The 16,137-nt window shown below is 38.7% G+C and overlaps 1 protein-coding gene across 1 annotated transcript in view; it reads left to right on the top strand.

Moving 5' to 3' along the window:
* Positions 1 to 15,729, top strand: part of LOC145688885 (CIMIP2 protein CG18335-like) — a 28,801-nt gene extending 13,072 nt beyond the window's left edge. The window contains exons 4-6 of the mRNA XM_081763050.1: positions 4,619 to 4,731; positions 9,989 to 10,130; positions 15,291 to 15,729. Of these exons, the coding sequence (XP_081619176.1) occupies positions 4,619 to 4,731; positions 9,989 to 10,130; positions 15,291 to 15,682 (647 nt within the window). The 3' untranslated portion in view covers positions 15,683 to 15,729. The remainder of the gene's footprint in view (positions 1 to 4,618; positions 4,732 to 9,988; positions 10,131 to 15,290) is intronic.
* The last annotated feature ends 408 nt before the right edge of the window (positions 15,730 to 16,137 follow it).

Genomic DNA, 16,137 nt, shown 5'->3' with positions numbered 1-16,137 from the left:
GGTGTTGTAAGTGTTTCCTTAGGTATTTTCTATATAGCTACATATCACTCTAACGTAGTCTGTGGCACCCCAAACATTCGTGCTGCTTTAAACGATCCCATTTCTTTCTTTCTGACTGCTGCGATGGCCACAACCATACGACCTAGATCCCACTCTCTTCTCGGAGCCATCTGGAAAACGGGAAAACGTCATGTAATACCCTGTGTTGCGAATGGTTTCCAAGATTGGGGCTCCCCAAATTAGGCACCGTACGACCTCCCCAAATAAGGCTCCCTTCTATTTTCACTTTCGTCATATATTTGTAGTCCTTCAAACTACAATTCCTTACAATAGAACGATATATAACAATTCTACAGACTTCATTTACTTCTCAGGGTCCTTCATGCCTTCCCAGCAAGTATCACTGTTCTGTAAATTAAAAGCACTGACGATAGTCCAAAACTTTCGCACAGTCCAAAAACATATACTTCAGACTACTGCTTCCACTACAACAGCCATGCGGCTCCTGAGCTCTGGAATCTTCCACAAAGCCTTTGTACAGTACAATGCTTTCAGCGCGCCATACTAGGTGTCAGGATCTCCTCGACTGAGATACGCCACCTCCCCAAATTAGGAACCCTCCCCAAATAAGGCTCCTTTCCCCTATGCTGCCAATTTTAACGCAAATTTCCTTTATCCCTATTTGAGAAATTAATGTCAAAAAAGTCCCACAAAATAGGATTAATCTCACGGGTTGGCATCACTGTAAGAATGATTCAATCGTTTTAGCGAGTATTGTCATCCTACAGTTGTCGAGCTACTTTTAAACTTAGAATGTAGTGAACACGTCGTAAGTCATATATCTCTGATTCTCTTTAATTATACCCGGCGGGAGCACATGCGGTTCGGATTCCAGGTTAATCAGTAGGTCCACGTCTCATATAGCCTCGCTGCTGAAAGGGACGCTAAACTAAAATCAATTCAACTCAACTCTCTTTAATTATAGTACACAAGGTATAACGTCGTTGGCTTCCCGCGAAAAGTTGTAGTGACGTTTATGGGGAGTGGCCAGCTTGGTTACTCGTGGTTCGCTGAGTGCAGTAGACGGTTGGTGGTAATTGGCTACCCTCTTATCACACCCCAGTGACGAGCAGGTCCAAGCGCGGGAAGCCAACGACAATATACCTTCTGGACTTTGCTATATTTCTGCTATTCCAAACAGGAACGCTTTGGTAGAAAGTTTACTTTTGGTAGCAAGTTCCCAATCAGCAAGAGAGCCATTTTAATTTGTCTTGTTGGATGTATCAGTAATGATGATTAGAAAAGTAACACGCGTCTTAGATGCAACGATTATAGCTATATACTGTATATGCCATGATGTGGCACACTCTTATAAGATTTAAATGTTTTCTAAATTGAGATTACGTATGCAGCTCTTGATAATAAAAATTATGTAATACTAAAAATTATTTGTTAGAATATTGCAATGAGGATAGGGCACACAAAAAGGACTAAAAAGAATCTCACGACTGAAAACCGAGATATAATGTAAATCGGCGAGACACCAGATCAAGAGACTTCAAACTGGGATCATCCCAGTCAAAATTGAGTGTAAAGTAACTATTTAACTATGGTCTTTTCTGAGTTGGTACAAAGAGTTGAAATGAAATCGTTAATGCTCCACAACTATGCTCTGTGAGGTAAAAATACTCGTAAAACGAATGGTTAATTCAGGTGAATGAAGGAAACATTGGATCACAGAATTAATGTTATGAAAGGATATATCTGACAGTTTCTTTTTGGATCTACAGTAGTACAAATCATTTTTTTTTTCACCTTTGGTGAACCTTTATATGTCCAGCCGATATTTTACTATCTCCTACCAGTACGGTCCCAGTATATTTGATGGGACGGATGTGATTTTGTTAATTAGTCGCTGTTTAAGGTGATTTAAATTTTGAATTTTCGAAGCATGCCTCAGATCTTTTACCTACCTCCAAAGGAAAGAGTTCAAAGGCGTCAAGTCAGGGGTACGAACAGGCCGAACAATTGGCCCTCGTCTAACGATCATCCTGCCAGCAAGTAGTCTGTCAATAGCAGCACGAACGTAACAACTGAAATGAGACGGTGATCCTTCATGTTGCATTAGCAAAAAGTGGTTCACGTACTCGCTCAATGTCATCTACTTGGAGAAACACAAAATTATATTACACAGAGATTACTGATTTAAAGCCTGTGACTATATCTTGGCATTTCTGCTAAACGAATAAAACGCAAGCTCTGGCGCGGCGTTGCCAAGTGGTAAAGGGTGTGGCTTTGGCTAAGCAGACAAACTACAGCGCAATCAGCTGGCAGGGGATAGACGTGGATGTGTACAAAATAAACGTGGCAACATCACTGGCCTGTCATTTGCTAATAGTATTTGAAGGGAACATGGAGCGCCGCCTTCAAATGCCAAGATGTTTGTCACGTCGTCTGGATTCTCCATCACACTACCCGGCCAAAACCGTGATATCAGAAGTTCTAGTTAAAAGTCAAATGGAAGTGAAATCTGATAACGCAACAACCGTAACTTCCCAGGGAACATATGGGTTTTCTCATAGCATACTACTACTACTACTACTACTACTACTACTACTACTACTACTACTACTACTACTACTACTACTACTACTACTACTACTACTACTACTACTACAGGGTGGCGCGTATTGTATCTACCAACTTCAAATGAAAATACAAAGGTGTGTTATGCAAGTTTTAATGCAAAACTGTTATGGAATATAAGTATATGGACTGGCAATTTGTACACTGTACAACACTTGTCGAAGGAGCTCACTAAACTTTAAAAATAACGTCCTGTAAATGTCCGCCTTTTTCCTGGATGCACTGCTGCAGGCGACGTGGGAAGGCATTCATCACACGCATTAACGTATCCTGTGGAATGGAACTTATCACATGACGAATGGCAGTCTTCAGTTCGTCAATTGTCTTCACGCGATTGGCAAAGACCCTTTCCTTAACATATCCCCAGAGGAAGTAATCAGGAGCTGTTAAATCTGGGGAACGGGATGGCCATGAGACATCGCCAAATCGGGATATCACGCGGTTTGGAAATGTTTCTCTGAGTATAGACATACTTTGGCGTGCCGTGTGTGCCGTAGCACCGTCTTGCTGGAAATAAACGTTATTGATCACACCCCTTTCCTGCAATTCCGGAATGAGAAACGTCTGTAACATATGGCAGTAGCGGTCGGAATTTACAGTTGTTGCATGTCCGGCGTCATCCTCAAAAAAATAGGGACCAATAATGCCACACATTCCAACTGCACACCATACCACAACTTTTGGGCTACCTTGAGGCTTTTCATGTAATGAACGAGGATTCTCCTGAGACCAATACCGGAAGTTTTGTTTATTAACATACCCAGTCAGGTGGAAGATTGCTTCATCGGACATCAAAAGTTGTTGGAGGAACAGTGGATCTCGGTTAATCAACTCAAGAATGTTCTGGCAGTTATTGAGTCTGTTTTCCTTATCAATGGCTCTCAACTCTTGTACCACCTGCAGTTTATACGGATGGAACTTCAAATCACCCAGCAAACGACCCAATGAACGTCGTGTCAAATGTAATGTTCGTGCATGTTGCCGTGCTGAACGTTTGGGACTGCGTTCCATCGCTACGCGCACTCGTTCCAAGTTTACATTTGTTCGAACACTTCGTCCACGACCTGGTGATTTCCGGTTCACAACACTACCTGTGGCCCGCCACTGTCTCACCCATCTCAGAATACTGTGTCTCTCGGGTATAGCAACATGGCGATCATCACTGTTTCGTCGCAGTGCCCGCTGAGCCTCACTGACAGAACCGGTTCGGATAAAGGCTTCCACCGCCGCAATTCGCGTCTGCACAGACCACCGCTCCATGGTAAACTAATTGCCAGAGGCCCTGCTATTCAGTGCCGTAAGCATGCGCAGCATTCGTACGCGCATTTGATCAGGGTTGCCAACTGCAACTGGTAGATACAATACGCGCCACCCTGTACTACTACTACTACTACTACTACTACTACTACTACTACTACTACTACTACTAATAATAATAATAATAATAATAATAATTTGACACGCAAGACAAATGACAAGCGTTTAGATCCCGTAATTCTTTTATAAAAACCCTCTATTTCCCGTAATGTTTAAAAAGGAAATTTTAAAGTAGAAGATTTTCGGAAAGTTAGTGTTTAAATAACGAGTAAGCCAGGTGAAAGTATGTCAGCATTTTGGCATTTCTGTAGTATGGTGCCCTCAATATACAGGGTGACCCAAAAGTAGGTAGGCTATACATATCCCGTACTGATCAACTCATCGTTTTTTTAAAATATTTCTTATTGTTATCCATCAGGTAGATCTAGTTTCTTTATCAGGTAGATCTAGATCTAGTTTCTCAGGTAGATAGTTCGTAATATCTTTTTACTTATATCTTTAGCTCGGAACAGTCGAGGCAAATAAACCTATAAGCTAGATGTTATACTTCATCAATACAGGGGCGTATAATTACTTTTGGACCACCCTGTACAGTATATAACAACTAAAGCTTTATTACTCTTACAGTGCATTGTTGTTCTACTTACTTTCATAGGTACCGTACCAGGGAATATTGAAGAGTTCGGAGGACGCTACGCTCTGTCATCTGCTGACGCGCTGAAGAAATTCGAGGCTGCTCAAGCCGATCGACACAGATCGAAACGAGAGGTAGTATATAGTACTAATCTGAAATAGACAATAATGATTTCAGGGTGTAAACTGCGAGATTCCCCCCCCCCCGGACCATATCTTCTATTGTCCTCAACGTGGATTCCCAGTACTTTTGTAGTACTACTCTGTGTATTGAAATTCCCCCCGGGAAAGGGGAAATATCCTGAAATCATCACTGGATATAGGTATTATTAAAAACCCATATTTATTGGAGAATAGGCTTTAGTTTGGCCTTCCTAATATAATTTTAATTTTAAGCAGTGATGAGATTCAAATCGTGTAACAACTGGTTCTATGATTCATAAAATAGGTTAACATAGTATTAACATCATAACTATATGATTATATTATTATGTATTTATGTATTACTATTATTATTATATACTCTATGGATACAAGTAACAGTTAGGGTTGTAATTTTTTGTTAAGCCTAAAACAGGACCCACTTACCGAACATGTGCAGATCGTCGGTTCCTGAGACCCAAATTTCTACATACTACAATTTATTAAAAATCATATATATGATAATGATTGAATATAGCATTCAACATTTAAACAAAACAAAACAAAGAAAAAAAAAACGGAACAGAAACGTAGCATCAACTTATTAGTGGTTAGTTGAACAGAAGTTATGAACCTTACAACCGATCAAAGAATAACACCAAGGACAGTAATTTCACTGTTACCCAGCGCTGCCAACCTAAAACATTATAAAAAACCCATCCTGAGAGGCAGAAATTCCCATTTTGCTCTTGAATTTTCCACGTTACACTTATTATAAAATTAAGAAATAATAATTAAAAAAAAAATACACACACATACAATGAAGCTATTGTATGTCACATATTTTCTTCAATATATGATAAAAAAAAAAACTACCCGTAAATTTCAATCTTCTATATTTATCAAGTAGTTGAATAATTGTTGTTTCTTTGAAACAGACAGTTGAAAGTGTTGGCAAAAACAAATAGGTCTACATTTTATTGTCAGAATTTAGTGTTTACGTTATTCCTTTGTGTCTTCATATTGTGATGAGCTTAAGGATGCTAGGAGAACTTTATTCTTCAGTCGTTTTATGTAATGATAAAATAAAATTTATCTTATTTGCTAAAAAGATACAGCAGATTTCGTACAGATTGAAATGTTGCTATATTGAGGCCCAATAATAATAATGTTTGAAATGTTTGAAATGTTTGAAATGTATATTGGGAACAAACAGCATTACAGCCACAAGTGCCCCCCCCAAAAAAAAAAGAAGAAAGAAGGGTTTATACAAGCATAGAGCGCATGCAGCTAAACATAACATACAACTGATCATACAAAATAGAAATAAAATATTGGTTCAAAAAAAGAATAACAAAAACATGCAATGCTTATTACAAAGCTTATACAATGCTAATAATAATAATAATAATAATAATAATAATAATAATAATAATAATAATAATAATAATAATAATAATAATAATTTGATTAGATGTGCAAAAATACATAAGTAAAAAAGATAATTTGATGAACCTATTACTACGTATTTGTGATAATACTTGGAAAAAGATAAAACAGACATAAAAAAAGCTTAGGCTAAATAACCATGAAAGAAGTGATGAGCTGTATTACGGCTTTATTTTATACTGATTATTATCCAGATGATTTGTTGCAGAGTTTTATAGGGACATTAGCACTGAGGGTGTTGGCCCCCTTTTAATAATTTAAGTAGAAACTTTCGTCAATGCGTTATTTTGAGATAATGAAAATTCTCTTTAAATCATCGTTTAAATACCAGTGACAAAATTGAGTTCAGTATATTTGGTAAGAATTGGTTCCCGAGCGTAAAGAATTCAGAGAAGTTGTTTTGAGCTGGAATGGCAACATTTACAGAAGGCGATATTTGTGTATGTATCTTTTTTTTTTCTTTTAATTTGTTTGTTCAAGTAGATCAAGTAACAGTACAAGATTTATTACAGTGAATCTTCTCATTGGTCAAAAGTACTCTTACTGAATTTTAGATGGTCACGTGCTTTAATTTTAGCCAAATGTTTAGCTTCCGGACCTTTGGTGCACGTGATCCTAAGTCTTCGGGGTCTCCAACCAGGTCTCCAGTCAGGCCGGTAGCCAGCCCAAAAATTTAGGGGGGGGGTAGAAGGTAGGGGGCCCGATCCAACAATATAATAGTAAATCACCATATTATAGTTCATTTGTAAGCCTACCGTGAAAGTTTTAGGGGGACAGCAAAAATTTAGGGGGGAGGCCCCCTAAACCCCCGTGGATACGGGCCTGTCTCTAGTGTAGGAAGATATTTGTGGGGCCGTCCAACCAGAGATCTTTTCTTGCTGCAGGATTGTATTGTAACTTGCTCCCGCAATTAGTATTTTTTTTTGAAGATGTAACAGATGCTTTGTCTCATTGACGCCCTTGAATTGGTTTATAGATCTAACGGTTCCCCGTTAGTTCTAGGGATGCGCACGAGACGAGTCGAGACAGGATTTTCCTGACAAAATTCGAGTCGAGACGCGGATCTTCCAATAGAGAAATATACATTTTTCGAGTCGAGACATCGCTTTTACAGCACATTTTCGAGACGAGACAGCGACAAATCTTGTCTCGAGCGCATCCCTTCTGCGGAGCCTTCTCTCATCGGGACTCTTCACTGTTGCAATGACTGGCTAAATTGATAAAGTTTCGCCGTCGTGTCAGCGATTTCTTTTCTTTTCGACAGTCGGAAGAACACCGTAGTCAAGTGGTTAGAGCGCTGGACTCACATCCGCATGGTCCCGGATTCAAGTCCCACCCAGTGTCGTGATGCAAACTGGGGAGTCACGTGAATAAAAGACATGACGGTCACTAGGTCTAGAAAGCTACAGATACACCTGTTAGAGCCAAGTGTTCTTCGCTAGGTTTGATTTAGTTCAGCCGGTCGCTAACAGATGGCGCTGGAGCTCACAATAAGGGTCGTTACACCAAGTATTATTCATTCGATCAGCCAAAGCTTGCTATTTGCGTGATATTGTGTATTGTATGTATAATGTGAGCTGGTGATCGTTTTAATATTTATACTTTTTGAACATTGTATTTTAACCATTCGAAAGGGGTCAAACAAGTTCACTACTAATCTGATATTTTATAATGTACTGTACAAATCTCACATTTACAAAATGAGTAACAGGGTAATTTAATATTCAGTTATAAGTAATATGAGCTGCAAATAGCGAATGTGGGACCCATTTGTCCCGTGGCCTTTATGTGTTCGTACCATTTGCACCTCAGGTTGTTATGGCTGTGGTCCTAGGCTTGATTCCCAGTATGAACACACTGGAAACTACTTGAATTAAGATGTAACGAACTTTGACATAGCAAGCAACAGACATCGGTAATGAAAGCAGATGTGTTGTCTCAGGGGCGGTTCCACGACCGACTTCTGGGGGGGAGGGCGGTGGGTTGTCATACTGCTACTTTTAAGGGCTCCAAACTTTGGGATGGGTTTTATTTATATATGTAAAATAACGAAGTTTCCTCTTCTGGGCGCCCCGATCGCCCCCCCCCCCCCTGGATCCGCCTCTGTGTTGTCTACACATTATTGTACCAAAAGCCGTATAACTGGCCATAACCCCCTTCGTGGGTGGTAGATCTGGGTAATTGACTTTAGTTTAATTTCTGTTCACGTATAATAAAATTATTAGCACATATGACTACGGGAGTTTTCTTGTAATTATATGGCTATCGTCGTGCGAGACACGAGTTCGATTTCTGGTGGTACTTCATGTGTTTTGGACCTAATGTTAAGCCTGCTTCGTGAGTCAGTTGGATATCCACTTGAACGAAAAGGTAGCTGACTCAGGTTTAGAGCCAGTATGGTGACCACATATCATTTAACTGTAAGAAAGATAGGTGAGTGCAAATTGGTTTTACTATATGATAATGACAATGACCATTTGAACAAACGGATATAGACCTTTGATGCGCACTTGCTATAAATAAACGATCGGTCGTATAAATATTGTATTGGAAGAAGTTTGTTAAGATAATGAATACATTGATTCTTATGTTGCGAGGCTTGCATTTATGAAAAAGTTGTAATAATACCTATATATATATATATATATATATATATATATATATATATATATATATATATATATACACTAGTTTAACGTCCCACGTTTATGCCCTCTGGGCTAAGGAAGCAGACGATGATTAAAGCAAATGAATGATGGAAGAATTGGTGGAATGAGAAAGTGGAAGGAAACGGGAATATCCCGAGAAAACTTGGACGGGGGTCGAACCATGGACACCACGTACCAGAGGTAGGCGCTCCACCACTGACCGCGCGATATTCCACTTCCGCCACTTCTACACTTTCACTCTTTCCAGACGCCATATCTTCAACAATGTTGAACCTAGAAACATAAAATTTACACATTAGTCTCATCAGATATTGCCGCATTTCGTATATAATTTACATAGAAATAACTTAAACAGTTCTATACAAGGGCAAAAATATATTGACCGTCCCTCGTATTAGTTCACAGTAGCTTCTGTTTTTGACGTCAGTATATTGAAACTACGATATGATCGAGACGGTGTTGACAGACAAAAGCTAAGATGCTAAAAACCAAACTATTCTTAAACTTATGGTTAAGGTGCTGTTAAATAGAAGATAAGACTGCAATCCTATTATATAAAGTCCAGGATATATTTTTTTTATCTATTTTTCTAAAAGGTTCCGCGGTGGCTCAGTAGTAGAGCGTTCACCTCTGGTGCTTGGGGTCCCAGGTTCGATCCCAGCCCCCGCCAAGTGAACTTTGTGGTGGACAAACACCGTGTGCGTGGGTTTTCTCGGGGTCTCCCGTTTCTTCCCATTTCATTCATTTCTCATCTTCACCGTCTCCTTTAGCCTAACCGGCATAACCGTGGGACATAAAACTCAAAGATTTCATTTCATTTTTCTATTTTTTAAAAGATGGAAGAAATCATTTTATGGGAGAAATAAAAACGTATAACGTAAAAGGTACTAGAAAAACATAAAACTTACGGAAAAAGCGGTAAGATCTGACAATCCTATCACCTCTAGTGCAGCCTTTGATTCGATCCCAGTTCGCACCAAATGAGCTTTGTAATGAGCAGCAACAAACATTGTGCGCTCTCGCATTTTCTGTTCGAGAATTTGACTTATACTACTGTAAGAAAAAATAGGCTTATTGTAGTGTATATTAGACCATAGAGAAATTTTAACTCCATATTTTATTTCATTTGTTAGAAGAAGCACGAAAAGCACTCGAAGAAAGAACAACTATGCCCTTGTCCTGGAACAGTTGGTGAGCAGGCATCAAAGCCCCGGGATAAGTACGCGTCGCCTTATTTCATGGAATGTGGCCGTCCTGACAAGTACTTTGTAGGAGGTATGCATTATTCTATAATTAATACAAGATATTCGGAAATAACATAAAAGTACTTTTAGGACATAAACAGTTGCGGATCTAGAAGGTTAAAACTGGGGGGCGCAGGGAGAACCCAGACTATGATAGGTATATCATGAGTTTACTATAAACGTTTAAAAATATATTAATAATAGCTTAAATTATTTTTGTTACTCATAAGACTGGGGGTCTGCCCCCCTTCCCCCGCCTCTTGCTAGATCCACCACTGGACATAAATTTTTACACATAAACAAGAAAAAATAAAGACCAACATGATTGAACAAATGTGTCATTTTGGAGTCAGAAGGATATGAACAGAATCGGAACTCGAGAAAGAAATATCGGATAAAAAAGTATACTTAGTGGTTATTTTAAGCCTAGATGCCATTAATTTACCAGTGATATAGAATGTGTTCCGGGTTTCAGTTCCTGAATTATCATTTTTCGTTTCTACACAGAAAAAAGAAAAACGCAGATCCTCTATATGGCGTACATAAAATCGTAAGTTATATGCATAAATCCTATAATTTTTGGACTTAAGAGTCTTCATCCCGGCGAAATTAAAATACCGCTAATTTTACAGTAATTATATGATATCTTCAAATAGATAAAAGATAATTGAAATATGGAACAAGAGCACCCTAGACAATATTATTTTGCCTGAGGTACCGTTATCACAAGTCACCTAGTGGCTTTCCGTTTTCAGCTGTTTAAAAAAACGCGAAAATAAATGCCGATTTTCAAAATGGCTGGAAATCGAAAGCAGATAAGTGAGTCGTGATAACGGTTTCTCATGTAAAATAATATTGTCTAGGGCGCTCTTGTTCCACATTTCGATTATCCTTTTATCTATTTGAAGATATAATATAATTACTGTAAAATTAGCGGTATTTTAATTTCGCCGGGGTGAAGACTCTTAACGTACGACTGTAACATCCTGCAGCAAATGTAAAACTGAAAACGTATGTTTTATAACGCTTTCCATAGAAATGTTCCATCTATACGTTCTTTCTGTATGAAAGAAAGAATATATAAGTGGTAAGGATCTCATCTTCAGATGGACGTAATATATAGCTGATATGTGTAACACATGTATACGTATGTAATATATAAAAGACTGTTAGACGTCAGACATACTGCAGCGCCATGATCATCTAATAGGCGTAACATCTAAGCGGGAAAAGGGCAGTATGTATGTAGCATATGGATAACGTATGCTCCATACATATTTCCGTAGTAAACATAAGGATTCCGTATATTCGCACAATATACCACTGTCCGGACAATGGATTTTTCTCAGTGTAGAATGTGTTCCGGTTTCCTTCTATGCTTCGAGCTTAACCCTGTGGCCGCCCCTGGAAGAATCTAAGATTCGGAATATATAAGGTAACTGTAGGTATATACGCCAGTGCAGCTAAATACGCCAAGTGTTTACTATTGGGACGTTTCCAACAAAATCCGATAGAATGCGACTCCAATATGTGCCACAGGATTGGACAAGTCCGATTTGACGAATACTTCGGGGAGACAGAGCAGAAACTGAACGCAGTGCTGTGTTGTTTGCTTCGGGAAGTTTTTGTGGGAGGACGTTATTATTTCAATAGAGGCAAGAATCCGCCCTTAGTACCGTAGTAACTCAGAACATTGTCAATTGTTTACAGCAATGTACGCCTTATTTCGTGTCCGTCTAGGAATACTTTGTTTTGTAAGTGTAATACTTCAGTATTTGTGATTCCATGGCTACTAAATCAATACCAAGCATGGTGCAGCTAAGTACGCCAGAGCTTGTGCAGAACTGACTGAAGAAGACAAAGAAGTTTGGAACTTCATTTCAACTTTGGAGATTATTGTTTTTATATTTCTTTCCATCTTCATCTTGCAATTGGGTTATTCTTTTTTTTTGCTTCAGCCATGTTGTGTAGTAATATTTGAGTTCATATAATACAGACGATGGAAGCAGTTACAAGATTTATTACAGGTTTCTAGTAGTATCCTAAACTTGGCGTAATTACCTGCACGTGTTGGTAAATATGCCAGTTTGTAACACCTTTTTCTTTTACCTTGGGTACAAAACAGAAGTGAGTAGCATCATTGCCACATTTTTTTTTCTACCCGCGGAAAAGGCTACTCTGCAACGCACACGTGTTGTTCTTTGTGTGTCATGAAAATTACGGCCATTGAAAGTCGAATACCCTTCACATGGCGTATTTACCTGCACCTCCCTTATTCGTTATCCGAATGATTATTCGAATTATTATTCATTGTCCGCATAATTATTCCAACAATTAATCGAATAACGAATATTGGTAGAATCTAGTATCCGAATAATGAAATTATTTGAATTTTAACAGCACTAATTTCTACCAAATTTCAGTGAACCTTAGCTCAAAAAAGACGCGTTTGTGCAATCATGTTGGTCTGTAATCTTTTTCATGTTTAAGTGGTAAAGATCATTTAATGACATTTTTTGGTGTTATTTCCGAATACCCAGTATATTAAAACATATGTTCCTAGATTTTTTTATTTTTAAATTGCTCTCTTATATAAACAATGCAAACTTCATGCCTTCCTCATTCGCGTTGTGTCTCAAAATGTAAATTTGATAGTATTAATCACTGCGTTATTGAATTGTAAGTTGAATTAAGCTGAATTACACGTATATATGAGTGAAGCTACCAGGCCTGTATTTAGGTAAGTACTATTCTGTGCTCGAGTACAGGGCGGTAGAATTTAGGGGGCGGAAAAATTTTGGAATTAAGATTCACAAATCACAATAAAGTAACATTTAAAACTTACCCACAGAGTACCGCGCAAGCGCGAGAAAATATGTTAATGTGTTTAATTCGCTCTAACTATAGTAGTTGCAAATTAGCTAGCTTATCTGATTATTTTTAAAAAGTTATCCTCTCCCACATTCACTCCAAGGGGTGAGGATGAGTTTTTGAACATAATGGAAACTGATATCATTAAACTCAGCGACCTCGAAAACTATTAATCTAGTGGCGTAGGGAAGTGGGGGCGCAGAGGGCCCCTCCAAAGAGGTCCGACAATGTACTTTGATGTTTGTAATTTTTTATATATTTATATGTTTATATATTTATATGTTTATAAATTTTTGTTTGTAATTTTTCTATATGTACCTATAACAACACTTGCCCCTCCCAAAACACACATCCTGGCTACGCTACTGGATCACTTTAAATATCTCGCCCCCTCCCTGGGGAGTGGAATATGACCTTGAAGTTGAATCGGATTAAAATTGTTACTATTCATCTCAGCGGCCCCAAAAGCTATGAATTCAACTCTAATATTGGTCATTTCCGGGGCGAGGCAAATTTTGTGTGGGTGGCGGCAAATTATTTAGAGCACAGGGGCGCACAATATATAAATACAGGCCTGGAAGCTACCAATCAATTTGTTTCATAGTATTTCTTAACGGGATTGAATATGTGCGCCATATTTATTTTTAAGCCAATTGATTTACAAGTAGTATGTTTGTTACCGTTAGAAAAGAACAAATAAATAACAATACTGAATGTATCGCAAGTCCGAGGCCATAGACCAACTTCTTTATGAGTAATGATATAAAGAAACAAGAAAATGGTAAGACAGGAAAAGTTGTTGGAACTAAGTGGGTTTTAAAAGGCTACAGACTATAAACGATGTCTAGTAAACATTGCATTCAAGTAGAGACAGTGCAAAATTTAGTGAAATCCATGCCAAAACGGTATAATCTAGTTATCAAATCACGTGGCTATACAGTTAAGTATTAGCTGCCATTTTTATATAAACTGAAATTTAACTTCCGTTAACAATGACTGTCACACTTTGTAAAGTATCATTCGTTATTGCAAATACAGGTAACTTCTGTAACTTAATTTGCATTCTGCTTAAAATTTCCTTTAAATTGTTGTTTCTTTCAGTTTAACATGCCCCACGAGTCAGGCCCGTAGCCAGCCCAAAAATGTAAGGGAGGGGCGGTAGAAGTTAGGGGGCCCATCCAACCATATAATTGTTTATCACCATATTATAGTTCATTTGCAAGACTACCGTGAAAATTTTAGAGGGGGGCAGTAAGAAATATGGGGGGAGCCAGACTCCCCATGTCCCCCGTGGATACCGGCCTGCCACAGATCTGCCCTTTAGGTTAAAGGGGACGGGTGATTAAGATAAGTGAATGATGATGCTGATGATGGAAGAATTGTTGGAATGAGAAACTGGGAGGAAACTGGAGTATCCCGAGAAAACCCTCGGACACAATGTTGTCCATCACAAATTTGTTTGGCCTGGAATCAAACTCATAGACCCCAAGCACCAGAGGTAAGCGCTCTACCACCGTGCCCCATATATATATTGTAATGTCCCACGTGGTGTTGTGTACAAACAACTTTTCACGCTTATGTTTATAAACATCACCACATGGTTTTACGAGAAGATACTACACACCACGTGGATCCACTACAACCTGCAGACGAAGGACTCTGACTCCTTCCACGAAGGAGATGACGACATCGGAGCAGCAGCGCCATCGCCGTCTGGGGATGTATAAATTCAGCAGCCGACAGCGGACCAGTACCAGTTAACTGGTGTCCCTCCTAGTGTTTGCTTCGGAACATTACGACTAACCTAACCCCAAGCCTTTAGTCTGCTTCGGGACTCTTGGCTTTTCCTTTATCCTGGCTTAGCCTTCTTCGGGGCTCTGTTGAGAATCCTCAGCCGCTTAGCCTGCTTCGGGGCTCTGTGGTCTAACCAACCCACTGCTTGCCACGGAGCATTGGGATCCCTAACGCCAGTCTGCCTAGCCTGCTTCGGGTCATTGTGGAGATCCTATCTGCGACCTCACGGTCAAAGACTACCTATATCTAATCTTACAAGCATAAAGAAATTATCTTTGTATTATTTTTTGTAAAATAGTGTTATAGTGGAATTTTATAATAAAAGCTGGTAGTTGGAGTCGAGCTCTTTTTATTAACGCTCTATCTACAACTTATATGAGACAGAGTTTTACAAAATATATATAACTTAAAATTCTCAATAAATCTTATTCTTTCCGTGTGAAATATGTGGAGATTTTACCAGTTCTCTTCATAAATGACAAAGAAACAAAATACTGACACATGTTTGCTACCGATTTATTTTCAGGTTATGGTGGCCATATCCCTCGCACATTGGAGAAGTTTGGTAAGACCAACGTTCCCATTCATCAAGAAGCTCTGTGTGAATTTACTTGTGATTATGAGAAGCACAAGAAGGAGGACGACTTGAAGTATCCAATCGACAAGTTCCAACATGTCAAAGATGAAAAAGAAAAGAGATTGCCCAAGCACACTCCAAGAACAAGACGTGAAGTCTACTATCCGAAAGCAGGAGAAATTTACTTGAAGACGGAGGGCATGATTCCGAATTATGCTGGCCACGTACCTGGACATATTCATAAGTTAGGAAAAACATTCACAGAGGAGACTTATAACGCTAAACAAAATCTGAAAGGACCAGAAAAGCCACAACGCAGGCAATTTGTTTGTACTGATTAAATTGATTAGTCAAGAGAGAAATAAAATTTGGTATATTGTCGCATTGATATATAATAATGAGTTATATATACGCACACATATCTTTATATTATTTTTCAGCAAAATATATCCATAATTTTAAAATAAACCATTTTTAAAGGAAATTAAACAAACAGCATTAATTCTTGAGACATACTGATAATAGCGTCAGATATACTATGAGTTGTGACTAGGGTTACGAACCGTCCAGTATTTTACCGGACTGTTCGGTTTTTGTCCACCTTGTCCAGTGTCCAGTACGACCTCAAAAGCGGACGTTAAATGTCAGGTAATTTTTCCTCTTACTAGACCTTATTCTCTGTTCTACTCAGATTATTTTGGAGTGACGAAAGAAATCGTTTGTCTATGGAGATGGTTAAAGCAGAGTTTATAATTCGCTTTCATATCCACCTGTCGAGCGCGAAATTTGCTGAAGA

The sequence above is a fragment of the Thermobia domestica genome, chromosome 7, assembly GCF_964235325.1.
Source record: "Thermobia domestica chromosome 7, izTheDome1.hap1.1, whole genome shotgun sequence".
NCBI lineage: Eukaryota > Metazoa > Arthropoda > Insecta > Zygentoma > Lepismatidae > Thermobia > Thermobia domestica.
The sequence above is the reverse complement of the archived record's forward strand: the minus strand, read 5'-3'. Positions and strand labels throughout refer to the sequence as shown.